General features: G+C 41.7%; 1 protein-coding gene across 1 annotated transcript in view; it reads right to left on the bottom strand.

The window, feature by feature from the left end:
* lrrc40 (leucine rich repeat containing 40) overlaps positions 1-18,370 on the bottom strand; it is an 82,551-nt gene that overhangs the window by 37,791 nt on the left and 26,390 nt on the right. The window contains exons 6-8 of the mRNA XM_059984355.1: positions 8,888-9,030; positions 7,882-8,054; positions 586-676 (exon numbers count right to left, since the gene is read on the bottom strand). Coding sequence (XP_059840338.1) covers positions 586-676; positions 7,882-8,054; positions 8,888-9,030 — 407 coding nt within the window. The remainder of the gene's footprint in view (positions 1-585; positions 677-7,881; positions 8,055-8,887; positions 9,031-18,370) is intronic.

The raw sequence follows: 18,370 nt of genomic DNA, 5'->3' as shown, positions 1-18,370 counted from the left end.
TTGCATGTTAATTTTAACTGTTTACATATCAGCAAAGGTTTTTAAGATCCTATTTTTAAAATGTTGCTCAATATCCAACTTCATATTCAATTTTCCCTTTTCTCATCATTGCACAAATCATCTGCCGAAGTCTGAAATTTTCAGGCATATAGTTTATACCCCATTAGACTCTCGTCCTGTAGTTGAGCCTTTATCTTTGATCTAATATTATGATTTGTCTTGCTAGTTATAGCTGAACAACCTTTCCTGTCTTTTTTAAAACTTAAAAGGAATACATGTTAGTTATTAACAACATATTAATTTTTGTTAACGTTATCATCACAGCTTTTAGGATGATTTCACAATCTACGAGAACTAACCTACTCAGCTCACTTTCATGGTTTGCATTATTCGGATTAAAGATCAAGGTTGCAAAATGAACTAAATCACTTTCAGTGTTTATATAATCTTTGCTCTCAAAATGATCACCACTCATTAAAACACCATTTAACTACTAAATCATCTAAAAAACCTTTCTTGTAAGGTTAAAAGCAACCTGCTGCTGTTAAGTCTAATTATTAAAAACACATGGTAAAGTATACTCACATTAATAATGTCTCTACGAATAGAACGCAGTGGATTGCCCTCCAGCAACAGAGACTTCAACTTCGGAAGATTCCCCAGCTTATACGGCAAGCTGTATGTCAAAGAGCATTTCATAAATGAACAAGAGGTAGGCCAGCAAATGTTACATCCCAACTCTTCATGGGTTTTTATATAAATGTAAATAAATAGATCACATTTGCTTATTCAGTAACCACTATTATAGTCATGGAGGATAAAAATGCTATTTTTCATACACAATGGAAAACGTGTAAAGAAGAAAAAGTTAATAATAGAATGTAGCTTTAACATTAATAGGTAAAATTAGTATAAATGTAAAATAAGTATTCAACTTCATTCTTCAGATTAATGTGCTAGAAGATAAGAGAGAGACTCAAAATAATAAATGATGTTCCATGGACTCTTCTAAAGATAGGGTATCAATTAGTTAATGGTTCATTGTCAATTAATCACTCTGAACACAAGCAATTATTGCGATAAAAAATTGAAATGCTGACATCATGATGCTCCCAGATTCAAAAGGAAGTCAGTATTGGTTTCCATGGGTCATGATGCACTGCTGGGTTTTGGACTCTCAGGATCAATACAAAGGTGTTGGGCTCCCCTCTTCCCATAATTTCAGTCTTGGTTCTTCTTGGTGAAAGTACTCACACCATGCTGATAGTAGGGAGTTCCAGGATTTATATCCAGGCACAAAGGACTAATGGTATACTTCCAAGTTAGGAAGGTATGTGCCTCAGAAAGGAACCCACAAGTGGGGTGCTACCTTCTATCTTTGACCTTGTAAAGGAAGCAATAGGTTTTGGGATTATCCAAATGAGTAACTGCAGAATACACTGTAGCCACTATGAGCAGCAGTAGGATGGAATGAATGCTTAGATGATGGATGGAGTGTTAATCAAACAAACTTGATGTCATCAAGCTACCCGAGAATTGTTGCAACTGCGCTTACCCAATCAAGTGGATAGTATTCCAACACGCTCCGGATTTATTTTTATAGATGGTAGAAAATCTTTTGGGTGGTGGTAGATGAATCTCTTGTCATAGATTCCTCTAGATCATCTCTTGCCACTATGTTATTTATATGTCCATAAATTAAATTTCTGGCTTAAATACAGAAACGATGCAGCATGCTGTGTGTCATGTTGTGGATTCCTAACTACATACCCTGATAATTCATTTAGCATCCAGAAACAGGTATTATAGAGATGTGTTACTGACAGCATTGCTTTGTTACAAACCCCTGCTCATCCCACTGCCGTGCCAGGAACCTGTCATGAATCAGTGCCCTCCACTACTATTGCTGTACAATAGATCACCCAGGCTATGTCGAGAAAACAATAAAGCCACTCAGCAGAGTCAGGATCTCAGGGCTCTACTCTAGCCAACACCATGAATGTAGGCCATTACTGGGACTGGCAGACTCTGACAGAAACCCAATTCTATAGACTCATTCTTAGCCATCTTTCTTCCAATCCAAATGAAGGGATTTGACTGCAAACACCAGCTATCCATCACAGATGGTGCCTACACTGCTGAATACCTCCCATCAGCTCAGTTTGCAGAATTCTATTACCTGTACACTCTTGTGGCTCCTTTATTCACTTCTTTTGGGGAGGGTGGCACAATTCACTCCAGCCCAGAAACTTGTCTATTATGTTTCCTCAGGGTCAAAATGTGTAATACAAGAGAGCATGTGACCGACATTAAGTTCAAAGGCCATATGCAGGCCATTACATAGAGTGGTGGGCATCTGGAATGCATTGACATGGTAGTGGAGGCAAATATGACAGAGTTATTTAAGAAGCTCTGAGATTGGCACATGAGAGTGCAGAGAATGGAGGGATATGGACATTGTGTAGATTATATGGCCATAAGACATAGGTGCAGAAATAGGTCATTTGGCCATCAAATCTACTCCGCCATTCAATCATGGCTCATCCTTTTTTCCCCCTCCTCAGCCCCACTCCCTGTAACCTGTGATGCCGTGCCCAATCCAAGAACTGCCTTAAATACATCCAATGACCTGGCCTCCACAACTGCCTGCGGTAACAAATTCCACAAATTCACCACGCTCTGGTTATCTGTTTTAAATGGACACCCATCTATACTGATGCTGTGCCCTCTTGTCCTGGACACCCCCACAATGGGAAACATTCCTTCCACATCTACTCTGTTTAGGCCTTTCAACATTTGAAAGGTTTCAATGAGATCCCCCCCTCATCCTTCTAAATTCAAGTAAATACAGACCCAGAGCCATCAAACGTTCCTCATATGATTACCCTTTCAACTGGCATCGGGAAGTCTAAGGTCATGTACTTTGATGGAAGTAATGAAAAGGATGATCATTTTCTAAATGGAGAGAATATACAAAAAAAAGACGTACAAAGAAAGGGTCACGGGAGTCCTTGTGCAGGATTTCCCTAAAGGTTAATTTGCAGGTTGAGTCTGTGGTAAGAAAAGGCAAGTGTGATGTTAGCATTCATTTTGAAAGGACTAGAACGGGGGTCGGCAACCCGCGGCTCCGGAGCCACATGCGACTCTTTCATCTCTGTGCTGCGGCTCCCTGTGGCTTTGGGAAATAATTGGTCAGTATTTAATTAAAATGTATTTTATGTTAGTTTGTTAGTTTTTGAAATGTAATTCTAAATTTGAAGATTATGGTGATCTTGTACAATCTAAATAAGACGTTGTGGCGACCCATTTCCTGGCACACTGGAACCGGCTCACAATTAGCCAGCGTTCAGGCGAAGGGAGATAGCCTACGGGGGTTTGTGAGTACGTGTCTTTTGCAGCATCCGCGCCCATGGGGGGCGGGTTGAGGGAGGCTTAAAAGCAAGGCTGTTTAGTTCGAATAAAGTCATCTTTGACTGCAGTTTACTGACTGCGTGTAGCACACCGCTACAACGTGTTTTTATTGCTGGCTGTCCAGAGGGGAGGTGCTGAAATGCTTTGTCGCGTGTCTGGAAGAAGTGAAAACGTTCCTGGGCAGCAAAGGGCTCACCTTTCCTGAGCTGGAACAGCCAGAGTGGCTGGAAAAGCTACACTTCATGGTAGACATGACAGCGCACCTGAACACGCTGAACACAGCTCGTCAGGGGAAAGGACGTACAGCCCTACACATGTTGGAGGATGTTTTGGCATTCGAGCGCAAGTTGACAGTGCTTGCCAGAGATTTACAGAAAGGCACATTGTCTCACTTCCCCAATTTGAGAGAGTTCAAACAAGGTCACGACATGATAAATTTGGAGTATTTACATTCTGCAATCATCGCAATGCAAACATCGTTTGGGAAACGCTTCTGTGAGTTCAGAGAGGAAAAAAACACATTATCCTTCCCGGTCACTCCCCTAAGCATTGATCCATCCCTACTGAATACGACTGCATTGTCAGGTGTGAGTCAACCTGACCAAGTATAATAAATATTTTAATTGCCTATTATTTTACGTATATTCATATTTTTTCATTGTTCAGTGAAATAGTCCTTTTATTTTTCAGGTTGACAGCTGACTGACGTTATTTTTGGTTTGCTGCTGGCGGCAAATTTAAGTTCGGCGTTTTTCATAAATACAAGAAGGACTCAAATAGACGTTGAGTATTTTACTTAAAAGTAACCTTCAACCCAACGTCTTTTTTTCGGAGTTCAAAATGTTTTTGTTGCGTGCAGAAATGTAATTTCGTTTTCTCTGCAGGAATTCATCAATTTCATAAATGCAACACATTATAGTTTGTTTATACATAGCATAAAGGCAAAACAAAACGTTGTATGCAGTGTTATTTCATTTTAAATGTCAAACGGGTTTTGCGGCTCCCAGTGTTTTCTTTTCTGTGGGAAACGGGTCCAAGTGGCTCTTTCAGTGGTAAAGGTTGCTGACCCCTAGACTAGAATATAAAGCAAGGATGTAATGTTGATACTTTATAAAGCACTGATGAGACCTCACTCAATGTATTGTGAACAGCTTTGGGCCCTTATCTTAGCAAAGGATGTGCTGAAACTGGACAGTGTTCAAAGGAGGTTCACAAAAATGATTCCAGGATGGAATGGGTTGTCATATGAAGAGGGTTTGATGGCTCTGGGGCTGTATTCACTAGAATTCAGAAGAATGAGGGGGGACCTCACTGAAACCTATCAAATGGTGAAAAGCCTTGATAGAGTGGATGTGGAGAGGACGTTTCCTATGGTGGGAGAGTCTAAGACCAGAGGACAGAGCCGCAGAATAGAGGGGTATCCTTTTAGAGCACAGATGAGAAAGAACTTCTTTAGCTAGAGAATGATAAATCTGTGGAATTCTTTGCCATAAGCAGCTGTGGAGGCCAAGTATTTTTGTATATTTCAAGCAGAGGTTGATAGAAATTTGATTGGTCAGGGCATGAAGGGACGTGGGACAGGAGATTGGGGCTGAGAGAAAAACTGGATCAACCATGATGAAACGGCAGAGAAGACTCGATGGGCCAAATGGCCTAATTCTGCTCCTATATCTTATGGAATCATCCTTGTGAACCAATGCCAACACATCTTTTCTTAGATGAGGATCTCTCCCTCTCCCAGTACAGAGTGCCCTTCCGCTTCAAATTAGCCAACACAGTTCCTGTACCTTAAAAGACGAAGATAACATGTCAGAATGACTGGCATCCTGTCGCACTCACCTCAATAGTAAGCAAATGCTTTGAGAGACTGGTCAAGGACTACATCCTCAGCATGCTACCACCCACACTGGACCCCCTACAATTTGCCCACCGACACAACCGATCAACAGACGATGCAATAGCCACAGCTCTACACACTGTTCTTTCATATCTGGAGAAGAAGGATGCTTATGTGAGAACGTTGTTCTTGGACTACAGTTCAGCATTCAACAGCGTAATCCTATCCAGGTTCGACAAGGAGCTCAGAGACCTCTGCCTTCATCCTGCCTTGTGTAGCTGGATCCTGGACTTCCTGTCAGATCGCCGACAGGTGATAAGAGTGGGCTCCCTCACCTCTGCTCTTCTGACCCTCAACACAGGTGCCCCTCAGGGCCCACTCCTTTACTCTGTGTATACCCATGATTGAGTTGCCACCCACAGCTCCAATCGGCTAATTAAATTTGCCCTCGACACTACATTGATTGGTCTAATCTCAAATAATAATGAGGCAGCCTAGAGAGGAAACCATCACCCTGACACAGTGGTGTCAAGAAAACAACCTCTCCCTCAGTGTTCCTAAAACAAAGGAGCTGGTTGTGGATTACAGGAGAAATAGAGACAGGCGAACCCCTTTTGACATCAATAGATTGGAGCAGTGAACAGCTTTAATTTCCTCAGTATACATATCACAGAGGCTCTCACGTGGTCTGTACATAGTGGCTGTGTGGTGAAAAAGGTACAACAGCTTCTCTTTCACCTCAGATAGTTGAAGACGTTTGGTATGGGCCCCAAAATTCTAAGAACTTTCTACAGGGGCACAATTGAGAGCATCCTGTCTGACTGCATCATTACCTGATATGGGAACTGTACTTCCCTCAATCGCAGGACTCTGCAGAGAGTGGTGCAGACAGTCCAGCACATCTGTAGATGTGAACTTCCCACTATTCAGGACATTTACAAAGACAGGTGTGTAAAAAAGGTCCGAATGATCATTGGGGACCCGAGTCACCCCAACCACAAACTGTTCCAGCTACTATCATCCAGGAAACGGTATCACAGCATAAAAGCCAGGACCAACAGGCTCTGGGACAGCTTCTTTCACCAGGCCATCAGACTGCTTAATACATGATGATACAATTGTATTTCTATGTTGTATTGGCTGTCCTGTTGTACATACTATTTAATACAAATGACTATAAATTACACCTTGCACATTTAGACAGAGATGAAATGTAAAGATTTTTGCTCCTCATGTATATGAAGGATGTAAATAATAATGTCAATTCAATTCAACACCATTCACAATACTCGAGGTGAGGCCTTATCAGTGCTTTATAAAGTCTCTTTGCTTCTCAGATTTTTGGATTTTCTCCCCATTTAGAAAATAGTCTGCACATTTATTTCTACTACCAAAGTACATCACCATATATTTTCCAACATTGTATTTCATTTGTCACTTTCTTGCCCATTCTCCTACCTATTTCCTCAATACTACCTGCCCGTCAACTAATCTTTGTAACATATGTAAACTTGGCAACAAAGCCAACTATTCCATCACCTAAATCATTGCTATACAGCATAAAAAGAAGCAGTCCTGACACTGACCTCTGTGGAGCAACACTAGTCACTGGCAGCCAACCAGAAAAGAATACTTTTATTCCCACAGACAGACGGGATTCGTTTAGTTAGACATTTAGTTAATAGTTTGATTAGTTAACACAGCATCATGGGCTGAAGAGTTCTATGTTATATACATTGCTCCATATTCTATGTCAGTGATGTTCAAAGGGACAAAAAAAAAGAGAGGTTGATGGTAGCTTCCATCTTTTCCTATAGAAGTCAATGAGACTGCCCACATCCTGTAGTCTGTCACTATCAGTTTGCAACAATGGCCATTATCATTGCACCTGCCATATTGCGGCCCAAATCCCACATCTTAGTGCTAAACAGCTGAACTGTTTGCACCAGCACACCTCATACTGACGCTCATGGGCAGCCTCTCCTCATTGAGTCAGGGATAATTCTTTTGCTTGGATCACTAGTGAAATGAGGGGCTCACACCAGGTCTCCAGCACAGCAACACACAGTTATGTTTAACTGAGAGTGTTGAAGCTGGAGAATTGAGAACACTGTAACATAGACTTTAAGACATTCCTTTGTACCAGAGTACAGATTTTACATTTGTCTCACTAGTATTTTTACATCATGTATTCAGTTTATTTTATGTGATAAACTATGATAGTAGTTAAGTTAGTGTTAGTCCTCTAAATTTCAACACAGGGTTACCTTCAAACCCAAATGCCAAGAAAGACAATACAGAGTATTAATTTATTACATCCCATGACATCATTCCTCCCCATACCACTTTGAATCATTGCATTGCATAGAATCCAGATTAATCCACACTTCAGTGCTATCAGTGAAATATTTGCTCAAGTCCAACAGTCCTTTTTGGAAAATTACACAACAGCTCAGAGTTGCGTGTAACCAGTAACAGCCTACATGCTGTTTAGTAGCGTGGCAATTTTACTGTATACAGTTCATTCTAAACAATGCAGCCATACCCTAATTAGAAGCATTTGTATTATTTCAGATGAACTCTACTATTTCTCATTCATAAAAATAAGAGGATCATGTAGTTGCTGTATGTACCTGCTAATATCATTATTTGTGAGGTCCAGTCGCTCTAGGCCTTGAAGCAGAAGAATTTCATCTGGCAATGATTTCAGTTTGTTGTCACGGAGCTCCAATGTACTGATAGCACTTAAAGGTCTCAGGTGGTCTGGCCCCAAATACTCAATCTGGTTATTTCCAACATGCAGTTCCTGAAGTGTAGATGCAATAGTACAATTGTAACTACTTTAAAAGAATATATCAAATTCAAGATAGTGATTTACATTTCTTTTCAATTGTTTCAGGTATTATTTTCAACCACCTTTTAAAATGTCATTCAAACATGAGGAGCGGGCAACGTACAAATCATAAACTGCTGCTCCTGAAAATATTACATTCCATTTCTTAGATTGTATTTTTCAAATATAGAAATACAGATGCCATTTATAGGAATTAAAGGCCGCAAACACAGGAAATAAAATAGGTAATTCCAAATTATTTGTTTATTTATTTAGAGAACAGCCTCTTCTGGCCTATCAAATTCCACCACCCAGCAACCCACCTATTTAACCCTAGTCTAATCACAAGACAATGTGCAACAACCAATTAAACTGCTAACTAGTACATCTTTGGACCATGGGAGGAAACAGATGCACTTGAAAGAAATCCGTGCACTCACGAGAAGGAAGTACAAACTTCTTACAGAAGATGCAGGAATTGAACTCCGACGCCCCGAGGCACCCCTACAAGCAAGCAGTTGGTGACATTTACATATTCACTCAAAATCTTCAACTGCTCTTCAAATGGTTTCTAGAATATTATAATAGTGCAAATGTATTTCTATTTTTGTTATATTTAAAATATAACAGCAAAATACAGCAGCAATTATATCAGAGGTCAAAGCTCAGTTTTGATGCTTTGAAACAGATTGGGAAACTACATCTAAAGGAGTATAGGTTAACAACACCAATACGCAGAAGCAATATTGAGATAATTTAAAAGATGCATTAAAAATGGAAACTTTTTCTTAGTATTATCAAAGTACCTTCAGATATTTACAAGATGGAAACTCCGGTAGGTGGCGAAGCTTATTATGCCTCAAATACAGCTGTTCCAATGAAACCATGCCTGCTAATTCTGGAGGGACACATTCCAGTTCATTATGAGTTGCATCCAGATACTTTAAACCTGCATAAGTTAAGACAAATTATTTAAGTAAGTTTATCAAGTGGTTCATTTAACACTACAGTCATTTGGAAAGATAATGCAACCAGGAGGTTCCAAGTTGATTTCATCATCTTCCATTCTCATAATACATCTTTTTCTAGCAATCTCTAGGCATTACAGGATACAGACAATAAATATAAGTCTAAGGAGACATTCAATGCCTCTGTTCAACTAGGAAATTCTGAACAATTCCTATTGTTTTCTATCCTTTCTTGAAAACATTTTGGAAGTAAAAAAGTTCAATGTTAAAAAAGAAATTGACTTTAGAAGAGTAGCTTGAAGTCAAATGGATTAACTCTTCGTGTACTCAGTTCTATTTAACTGGAGAGTGTAACAAGGCATCTATTTCTGGGGACACTGCTGCCTCTTCATAGATCCAGTGACATGTGTTTAATCTTGGCATCTAATGCCATCAATGTGGAATGTGCACAGTCACAACATTATACAGCAAAGAAAACAGCTATTTGGCTTCCCATGCTCACCTTATTACCATGCATACTAATCCCATAGAAGCATATGCATTTGAATAAGTCTATATCCTTCAAGGCTTTGCCTATTTAAGAATCTGTTTAACTGCTTTTTAAATGTAGTGAATGCATACAATTCCACACCGCTTCTGGCAGAGAGTTCCAGACAGCAATCACACTGTATATATAAAAAAATACTCCCTGTAAAGCTCCTTTGTAACCCCATCTACTAATTTTAAAATCTCCTTCCCTGCATTTTAAAAAAATATCTCCTTTTCTAACATGGAAAAAGATTCTCACTATCTATTATACCTATACCTCTATCAGGTCACCTCTCCAGCCTCCACTGGAGGGAAAACAAGTTTCTCCCATAATTAAAGGCCTCCATTCCAGGCAATAGCCTGGAAAATGTCCTCTCCTCTCTCTCCAGCACCATTACATCCTACCCATAGATTGGAGACCAGAACTGCACATGATACTCCAAGTGCTGCTTAACCAATGCATTAAAGTCGCTTGACATCACAAATGTCATATTCTATTGTTACGAACCCCATAACTGGGTCACTTACCAGCAAAGATAGAGAGGTCCGTTGAAGACTGGTGATACAATTTTTAACAGTATTTATTAGTAAAAATACACAAAAGTAATGTCAATGCAAATATACAGATAATATATGTCGTCAATACTAAATCTAAAAATGCAGGTATAATAATAATCAATAAGAAATAAGCTCTATCGTTGTCTAGGGGATAATGTATTGTCCGATGGAAATATAAAAGTCACTCAGTTCATGCAGGCTGCAGCCTTTGGGGACCGCTGGGTTTGCAATGGTTGGAGAGAGAGAGAGAGAGACAGAGATTTGGAGAAAAACTTGCCGATTCCTTTTATGATTTCAATCCGTCGGAGTCTCGTTGGTGTGGCCGTTCACTTGTGGCCTCTCCTTTAGCTAAACCATTCTTCCGTGGCGAGCCCGCCAATCCCAGGCAAGGGAAGAACGCACACAAGCCCCCCACCAGCTGTCGCTATTAAACGCTGTCACGAGATTTCTAGCGTTTCTCCTGGTGTGTCTAAAGGGGTTGTTCCCCAGACCCTCTTTTATCCTTACTCACGGGGTCTCACATGTCAATCAGGTTGGGATGATGCAAACCCTCAACCAGCCCACTCTGGTCATCCCCTGAGGGACTTCAATGAATAGTACAGTACTCAATACACAATTCCGTCTCCAAGAGACAATAGCCGTTATCAATGGTTTTGTTTCGCTGAGGCCAGGACACATTCCAAACCTTGTGGATTCTCTCATGTCCTGGGTCCCAGACCCGAATTAATAGCGATCTTGCGATTCTCAAAAAGGAGGGGGCGACTCTGTACCCTTCGGCCCCTCAGAGTTGCTGCACATTCATAACACTATGCCCCAACTTATAAAGGCAAATATGTTATGTGTCTTCTAATGTTCCCAGGGAGAGTTTAAACTAGACTGGTGGGTAGGAGGGACCCAAAGCAGCAGTGAGGTAGATGGGAGACTGGAAGTTGATGCAAAATTCAATGAGGCAGCAGATGAAGGGACTGTTGGATTAAACTGCCTTTATTTCATTGAGATATATTTGACAGGCAGAGCCAGTAAACTCAGGGCCTGGATAGCTACATAGGTGTGGTATGTCATAGGCTTTACAGAAACATGGCTAAGGGAGAGTCAAGACCGACAACTTAAATAACTAACTCTCAGTCAATTGGTTTGGAGGAATAAATTTACAGGGCAACTGCAAGAAGTTGCAAGAAAAATGGGGTAGTTACAGTAAGGGATTTTAACTTTGTTAATATAGACTAGTACTACCACAGTGCTATAAGGGCATATATAGGAGAGACAGTGATTCCTGAACTTTTTGGGTTAGAGTCTCCTTGCATCCCAGACCATATCTGCAGCATCCCCTCTCCCTTTCTGGCAATACATAAAAACTATAGAGAACTTTGACTTATGATGCAGAGAAAGAAAATAGGAACTTCAAATTCAAAGCAATGACAAATAATTGCAAAAATTATTCATATCTATTTAAAGCTATAAATAATATTGCTTCTTTATTTAATTACAGTAAAACAATTTTCTTCAACAGCATTAGAGCATACATTAGTAGTCCTACTATTCACTACTTCATGGCTATTTCATCTTTCACTAAGATGGATGGGCTTGGTACAGTGATAACTGCTTCTGAACATCAGGCCAAATGTCACTCAGGAGGGGTCTCAGATCCCTACGTTCAGTAATTTGCAGTCTGTTTCGTTGCTTTGAATGAATTCTCTGTTACGCTAATCGCAGCATACAGACCGCTCGTAAGGCGCTCAAGACCAGTTCAGAAGCAGGTGAAAACCTGGCCAGCAGGAGCCATCTCTGCTCTTCAAGACTGCTTTGAGCACACTGACTGGCACATGTTCAGGGAGGCTGCAACCGATGGCAACTCTGCCAACTTAAGAGCAGTACACAGCATCAGTGACCAGCTACATCTACAAGCATATTGATGACATCACTGTGTCCAAGACCATCACTACATGTGCTAAATAGAGGCCATGGATGACCGTGGAGGTGCGTGCGCTGCTGAGGACCTATGACTCCACCTTCAGAGCAGGCGACAAGGCAGCCCTAACAACAGCAAGAGCCAAACTGTCCCAGGCCATTAGAGGGGCAATGCATGCACACGCCCAGCTAATCCACAGTCACTTCCAGGACAACGGTGACACGCGGCACGTGTGGAAGGGCATTCAGGACATCACCAACAACAGGACAACATCACCTGACTGTGCAGGTGATACCTCCCTCCCAGATGCACTGAACAACTTCTACACTCGATTTGAAGCGGAAAATGACGTGGCGGCGAGGAAATCCACCCCTTCTCCAAATGACGCGGTGCTATGTCTCACCGTGGCCGATTTGAGAAGAACCCTGTGCAGGGTCAACCCACAGAAGGCTGCTGGACCAGACAACGTCCCTGGTAGAGTGCTCAGAGGATGTGCAGACCAGCTAGCAGATGTTCTCACTGACATCTTCAACATCTCCCTGAGCAGCACCACCATTCCAACGTGCTTCAAGGCCGCCACCATTGTCCCCGTGCCAAAGAAGTCTTCAGTGTCCTGCCTAAATGACTACCATCCCATTGCACTTACATCCATCATCATGAAGTGTTTCGAGACGCTCGTCATGAGGCACATCAAGACCTTGCTGCCCCCTTCACTGGACCCCCTGCAGTTTGTGTACCGTCCCAACCGTTCAACAGCCGACACCATTGCCATCACCCTCCACCTGGCCCTAACCCACCTAGACAAAAAAGACACGTATATTTGAATGCTGTTAATAGACTTCAGTTCAGCATTCAACACAATCATCCCTCAGAATCTGATTGGAAAGCTGAGCCTTCTGGGCCTGAACACCTCCCTCTGCAACTGGATCCTAGACTTCCTGACTGGGAGACCTCAGTCAGTCCGGATCGGGAGCAGCATCTCCAACACCATCACACTGAGCACAGGGGCTCCCCAGGGTTGTGTGCTCAGTCCACTGCTGTTCACTCTGCTGACCCACGACTGTGCTGCAATAGACAACTCGAACCACATCATAAAGTTTGCCGATGACACGACCGTGGTGGGTCTCATCAGCAAGAACGACGAGTCAGCATACAGAGAGGAGGTGCAGCAGCTAACGGACTGGTGCAGAGCCAACAACCTGTCTCTGAATGTGAACAAAACAGAAGAGATGGTTGTTGACTTCAGGAGGGCACAGAGTGACCACTCCCCGCTGAACATCGACAGCTCCTCGGTAGAGATCGTTAAGAGCACCAAATTTCTTAGTGTTCACCTGGTGGAGAATCTCACCTGGTCCCTCAACACCAGCTCCATTGCAAAGAAAGCCCAGCAGCATCTCTACTTTCTGCAAAAGCTGAGGAAAGTCCATCTCCCACCTCCATCCTCACCATATTCTACAGGAGTTGTATTGAGAACATCCTGAGCAGCTGCATCACTGCCTGGTTCGGAAATTGCACTATCTCAGATCGCAGGACCCTGCAGCAGACAGTGAGGTCAGCTGAGAAGATCATTGGGGTCGTTCTTTCCGCCATTACAGACATTTACATCACACACTGCATCTGCAAAGCAAACAGCATTATGAAGGACCCCACACACCCCTCATACAAACTCTTCTCCCACCTACCATCTGGGAATAGGCACCGAAGCATTTGGGTTCTCACAACCAGACTATGTAACAGTTTCTTCTCCCAAGTTATCAGACTCCTCAATATCCACAGCCTGGACTGACACCAACTTACAGCCTTCTACCATGCCTATTGTCTTGTTTATTATTTATTGTAATGCCTGCACTGTTTTGTACACTTTATGCAGTCCTGGGTAGGTCTGTAGTCTAGTGTAGTTTTTTTTCTGTGTTGTTTTTACGTAGTTCAGCATAGTCTTACTGTTTCATGTAGCACCATGGTCCTGAAAAATGTGGTCTGGTTTTTACTCTGTACTGTACCAGCAGTTATGGTCGAAATGACAATAAAAAGTGACTTGACTTGAAGTTGGGAGACTGCACTGAAACCATGCTCCACGAAATATGAATAAACAACATCTTTACCATTTTCCAGTGTGCAGGATTGCATTCAGATATGTCTTTCTGCAAACAAGCCTTGATCTGAGTTTTTGAACCTTGGCTTCAGCTCTAAGTTTTTTAGTAGCAAGATCAGTTCTTCCTCCATCCTTCTTGTTAATTCCTCATTTTAAAAATGTTCAGGAATGGATTTATTACCCATTTTGGAACTTGGATTGAGATAAGAACCTGAACTCTCTGACATGTCTTTCTGCAGCTCAGCCAGGTGGTCACAGTAGACTTGAAGATTGTCATTTGGTATTCTTTCTCTCACAAATCAGAGGCTCCTGTTTTGGAGAAGATCGCTATGGCCAATGTTGCACGATTAACGTGGAAAGAAATGTGGAGATGACTGATTTAACTTTGACAAGATTCAGGCTACATCCACACTTGACCGGATAATTTAGAACATGCCGGTTTCACGTAAAAACGATAGGCGTTCACACTATGTGTTTTTAAAAATGTCCACATTAAAACAGAGACTTCGGTGAATCTCCTATTGTGCTTGCGCAGAACACATCTACAGAAAACAAGCGACATGTCTGGTGTTGAATCTCACCGTGAAAGTGCACATTTGTGCAGTTACAGACTTGAAAAACTTAAACGACGGACAGCTGTAGGCACTCGGCAGGAGGACTTAAAAGTAAAAAAAATACTGGAGCGTATGGTGGCAACCGACAGGGAGTTCACGGACAGTATGACCCGGATGACAACGAACATTGAAAAACTGACAAACTCTGTTCCATTAATAAAGCCCCTTGTTAAATGTATAAAACATATATGCATCAGTATTATCTTGTATTTCCATACAATGTTACATTATGCTGTTACACATCTATTGTTAGAGAAGTACTTGCATTAATAGGTAAACCACCTTCATACAAGCAAGGACAGAAAACAGGGCAAAGTAAGTATACTTATTTATCCAGTAAGTTAAGGGTCAAAGTATTTGGTGAGTACATTTCTAACTCTTCTGGCTTCAGTCTCGTTGCTGTCTGTTCTGAAATTGTTAGGTTGCGTTCAAGAAAACAATGAAATGGTGCAATGCCGTCACCATCTGTTCCACACGTCATGACAGTGTTTTTAGATTTCTCTAGTTACACTGTCCACACTGCTCCGGCCAAGCAGCATTTTCAAAATTACACACCCTGGAGAACGTTTCTGAAAACCTCAGGTTTCGGGAGACGAAAACGCTGTTTTAGTGTGGACAAAGGGTAAAAACGAAGAGAAAAAGTTTTGGTTACAGATTTATCCGGTGTAGTGTGGTCGTAGCCTCAGATCATTTCCTTGCAATTGAAGACTGATTTCATTAAACATAGCTTATTTTTCAGAATTATTCACAATGTCATGCCCAATATTCCTGGGTTCATTACTGAATAAGACATTCTAATTTTCAGAGAATTTTATCACAGTTTCAAAATCACATAAAAGTGGCTCAGGTAGTTTCCATTTGAGAGCCATCTGATTTCTGTGTACAACAGCAAGCTTTCAAACTATTCACCATTCTCAACACAAAGCTCTCAAAATAGATGAGAACTAAGAGCGTGGAATTTGATTTTATTTATCGCTAGGATAATAGTATCTGTTAACTTATGCAAAACCGTACTCACAACCTCCCCTACTGCTTGAATCAGTTCTTCTCCAATTCAATGAAGCTTTCCAGATTTAGCAATGAACAATAATAATGTTGTCTGAAGCATGCAAACTAACACTGTTTTGTTGTGTAGTGCTAACAAACTTGAAGCAATATAATACCCAGGCTCCTTGAACATTTGAAGAGAATACACTCTGACACAGCAAACAATAACTTGGCTTATTTTAAGTTATTTCATGAAAATTTTCAGAAATGGAAAACACTTCAAAACATGTTTGTTAGCATGAGCAATAGGCATATTGGTTGTGGTTGATTGCTTGGTGTTGGTATAAATCCATATTTCCAAAACTCTACACTTCTTTTTCGTTGGTCTGCTTCTGACACTTTTGTTATGGACTAATGACTATGGTCAATTGTCTTTAGTTTAAGTCCAACCTCAAGTCCTGAGAATAATAAAAGGAGAAAGTTATGACATCATCATTGCTCAGACGAAGGCTGGCTCTCTGCCTGAAGGTACATAAAGTGGGGCAGCAGTATTTCAGTTGGGCTGTGGCTACTAGACAAATCTGATCAAGTCCATTTGAAAGGGCAGATTCACACATTGAACACCATACCCTAATTCACAGAAATTGCGTCAATGCGTGATTAGAGTATGGGAATCATACAATCACTGCACTATGGTAGTGAAGGGCAATAGTGCACATCCGGGCCCAGAAATAAAATTTCTTCAGTCCAGATTTCTCATGATGTGCCAAATACAGAAGTGTCACTTTGCTTTGCAACAATTACAATGCTGTAGAAGCACATTCTAAGAGAATGGTGGGTTAGCTAGAGATGAGGTGATTACTTGATTAATGTAATTGATTATGAGCCACAGAGAATCAAATGCTCATTTCATAAATTAAGCCTGTAATTCCTCTGCTGCTCCTTTTGCTACTAAGTGCCCCCGTCATCCCTTTTATCATTATTGTTCCCCCCCTCCCCCAGAAACTGCCACTACCCCACTTTCGGAATCACTGATTATAGACAGACAGAGAGGTAGGCATGGATAGATAGATATAGAGATAGCCCAAACAGGTTTTAAAACACTTGGGAAATACTCTTGGGGAAACAAGTGACTGAGAAGCCACTGGGGGGAGGGGGCATTTTGGGACCAGTGTTTGTGACCAAGACCAGTTAGTTCAAAATGAGTTACAGAAAATGACACATCACAAGCTAAAGTTTTGAACTGGGGCATGGCAAATTTCGTCGGTAATAGACAGGAACTTGAAAAAGTTGATTAGAGTAGGTTGCTTATAGGCAAAGAAATATCCAACAAATGGAAGGCTTTTAAAAGTGAGGCAGCTTGAGCTCAAATTCTATATGTACTAGATCAAGTGAAGTGCAATGTGGACAGGAGTAGGTAACCCCAAATGATGAGGGATCATGAGGCTCTGGTCAAGAAAAAAGAAGTGAGTCAGGTACAGGCAGCTGGAATCAAGTGAATCCCAGGAGGATTTTATGAAAATAATCAGAAGGGAAAAAACTAGATAAAGACTCAATTAAATAAATAACACAAAATGCATTATACTTGTTCATTTATTTCTTGAAAAAAAAGATCTAATATTATATTTTATTGGAAAACGTATGTAAACCTTTGGCATAATGCCTTTTAGAAAAGCTATTTGGAGTCAGGCGTTCCAATCATTGAGATGAGATTGGAGGTGTGGGTTGTACAGGTGCCCTATTCTATAAAAAAAAGCACAAGGTCAGGTTACCGACAGAGCCTGCTCTTCACAAGTAATATCTGCTTATGTGCACTTTGCCAGGATCAAAACAGCTTTCAGAGGAACACACACAAAATGCTGGTGGAATGCAGCAGGGCAGGCAGCATCTATTGGAAGAAGCACAGTCGACATTTCCAGCCTAGACCCTTCGTAAGGAGGCACTCTGTGAACTGTGCGGGGCTATTAGTGAACTGTAGAATGCACACCCTGATGGTCTGTTTATTGTCGCCGGCGGTTTTAACCATGCAAACCTTAAGCCAGTGATCCCAAAATTCCATCAGTATGTGGACTTTGCAACGAGGGAGGAGGTTTTACACAAACATCCCCAACGCGTACCGGGCAGAGCCCCGCCCCCACCTCGAATACTCAGACCACATCTGTTATGCTAATCCCAGCATACAGGCCGCTCGTCAGGCACTCCAGACTAGTTCGGAAGCAGGTGAAAACCTGGCCAGCAGGAGCCATCTCTGCTCTTCAAGACTGCTTTGAGCACACTGACTGGCACATGTTCAGGGAGGCTGCAAACAAAGGCAACTCTACCAACTTTGAGGAGTACACAGTATCAGTGACCAGCTACATCAGCAAGTGCATTGATGATGTTACTCTGTCCAAGACCATCACTATACGCGCTAACCAGAAGCCATGGAGACCGTGGAGGTGCGTGCGCTGCTGAGGTCCCGCGACTCTGCCTTCAGAGCGGGCGACAAGGCAGCCCTAACAACAGCAAGGGCCAAACTGTCGCAGGCCATCAGAGGGGCAAAGCGTGCACACGCCCAGCTAATCCACAGTCACTTCCAGGACAGCGGCGACATGAGGCGCATGTAGAAGGGCATTCGGGACATCACCAATTAC

The sequence above is a fragment of the Hypanus sabinus genome, chromosome 11 (genome assembly GCF_030144855.1).
Source record: "Hypanus sabinus isolate sHypSab1 chromosome 11, sHypSab1.hap1, whole genome shotgun sequence".
Classification (NCBI taxonomy): Eukaryota; Metazoa; Chordata; class Chondrichthyes; order Myliobatiformes; family Dasyatidae; genus Hypanus; species Hypanus sabinus.
This window is presented reverse-complemented; position numbering and strand designations above follow the sequence as displayed.